Genomic DNA, 1,355 nt, shown 5'->3' with positions numbered 1-1,355 from the left:
ATATGTACACATATATTCTTAGTGAGATGAAGTTCACATAGCATTACCCATTTTAAAGTGTATAATCCGGTGACATTTCATGCATTTACAGTGCTGTGCAGCCATTGCCTCTATTTGGGTATCTAAGCGCTCTGTAGTAAGCACAGTAAAGAGTACTGGGGAGTAGCCACGTTGACCAGAAAGGCTTCAGGGAGGAGACGTCAAGACCTGGTCTCAAAGTAGATCAGGAGCCACATGAAGATAGGGTGGAATATGGCACACTCCAGAGAGAGGGACCTATGACAAGTGTCCAGAAGCCTGGCTTGTATGGCTGAGGTGGAATGTGTCAGGACAGATGGGATGACAGGGGTCAGAGTTGGGGTCATGGGCCAGGTGCCAGGTGCCAGGTGGATTTCATGTCATCGTGACGGAAGCACTAGCGGGTATTAAGCAGGGCTTAATCTGGTCATTGAAAACAAGCCCTCTAGTCAGTCAGTAGAGGGTGGATGTGCAAGAAGGATGTGGAAGACATTGTGCATTGAACCCATTCTCCTGACGTTACTTCTTCTCTCTCCAACAGGGGAAGATTTTTGAGACACTAAGAATCTGCTCTATGCCCGAATTTGTCCGCTTCATGCATGATCTGCCGCCGCTAAAGAAGGACCCAGCTGTTGTGGTTACAGACCTCCGCTTCGGGACAATCCCTGTGAAGCTGTACCAGCCAAAGGCGTCCTCCTTGACTCCGAGGCCTGGCATCGTGTTCTACCACGGCGGTGGGGCAATCGTGGGGAGCCTGAGTAAGAGCACCCCACCTCTATAGTGGTGACCTCCACCTTCTATCATGAGGCTGTGTAATAGAATAGAATCCCAGCATCTTCCTGGTGTTGAAAGTCACTCTTATGGCTAGAGATCACTCACACAGTTAATGCGTCTCAGATCATTCTAATGGCAAAAATGTGAAACATATCGATCTCTTTTTTGAAGTAAGGTGATATATACAAAACCCAAAAACCCAGTCTGTCAAGTTGATTTCACCTCACAGTGACGCTAGGCTAGAATAGAACTGTAACCCAAGACTGTAATCTTTACGGCAACAGATGGCCACACCTTTCTCCTACAGAGCAGCTCATAGGTTTGAACCATCAACCTTTTGGTTAGCTGCCAAGTGCTTAAATAGTGAGCCATCAGACTCGCTATCAGATATCTGCTGACAGAGATATCTCAGCAAGAACATAATATATATATCTGGTAGCTTAGTGATTACAAATCAGGCTGCTAACCTCAGCAGTTTGAAACTACCTACCAGCTATTCCGCAGGAGAAAGATGAAGCGTTCTGCTCCCATAAAGATTTACAGCCTCAGAAACCCTGCACAGG

At 46.8% G+C, this 1,355-nt stretch overlaps 1 protein-coding gene across 1 annotated transcript in view; it reads left to right on the top strand.

Moving 5' to 3' along the window:
- Window positions 1-363: 363 nt before the first annotated feature.
- Window positions 364-1,355, top strand: part of AADACL3 (arylacetamide deacetylase-like 3) — a 16,117-nt gene continuing 15,125 nt past the window's right edge. The window contains exons 1-2 of the mRNA XM_006866422.1: window positions 364-372; window positions 560-776. Coding sequence (XP_006866484.1) covers window positions 364-372; window positions 560-776 — 226 coding nt within the window. The remainder of the gene's footprint in view (window positions 373-559; window positions 777-1,355) is intronic.

Source organism: Chrysochloris asiatica, unplaced genomic scaffold (assembly GCF_000296735.1).
Source record: "Chrysochloris asiatica unplaced genomic scaffold, ChrAsi1.0 scaffold00090, whole genome shotgun sequence".
In the NCBI taxonomy this organism is placed as follows: Eukaryota; Metazoa; Chordata; class Mammalia; order Afrosoricida; family Chrysochloridae; genus Chrysochloris; species Chrysochloris asiatica.
Note: the sequence above shows the minus strand (reverse complement) of the source record. Positions and strands in the feature narration are given on the sequence as shown.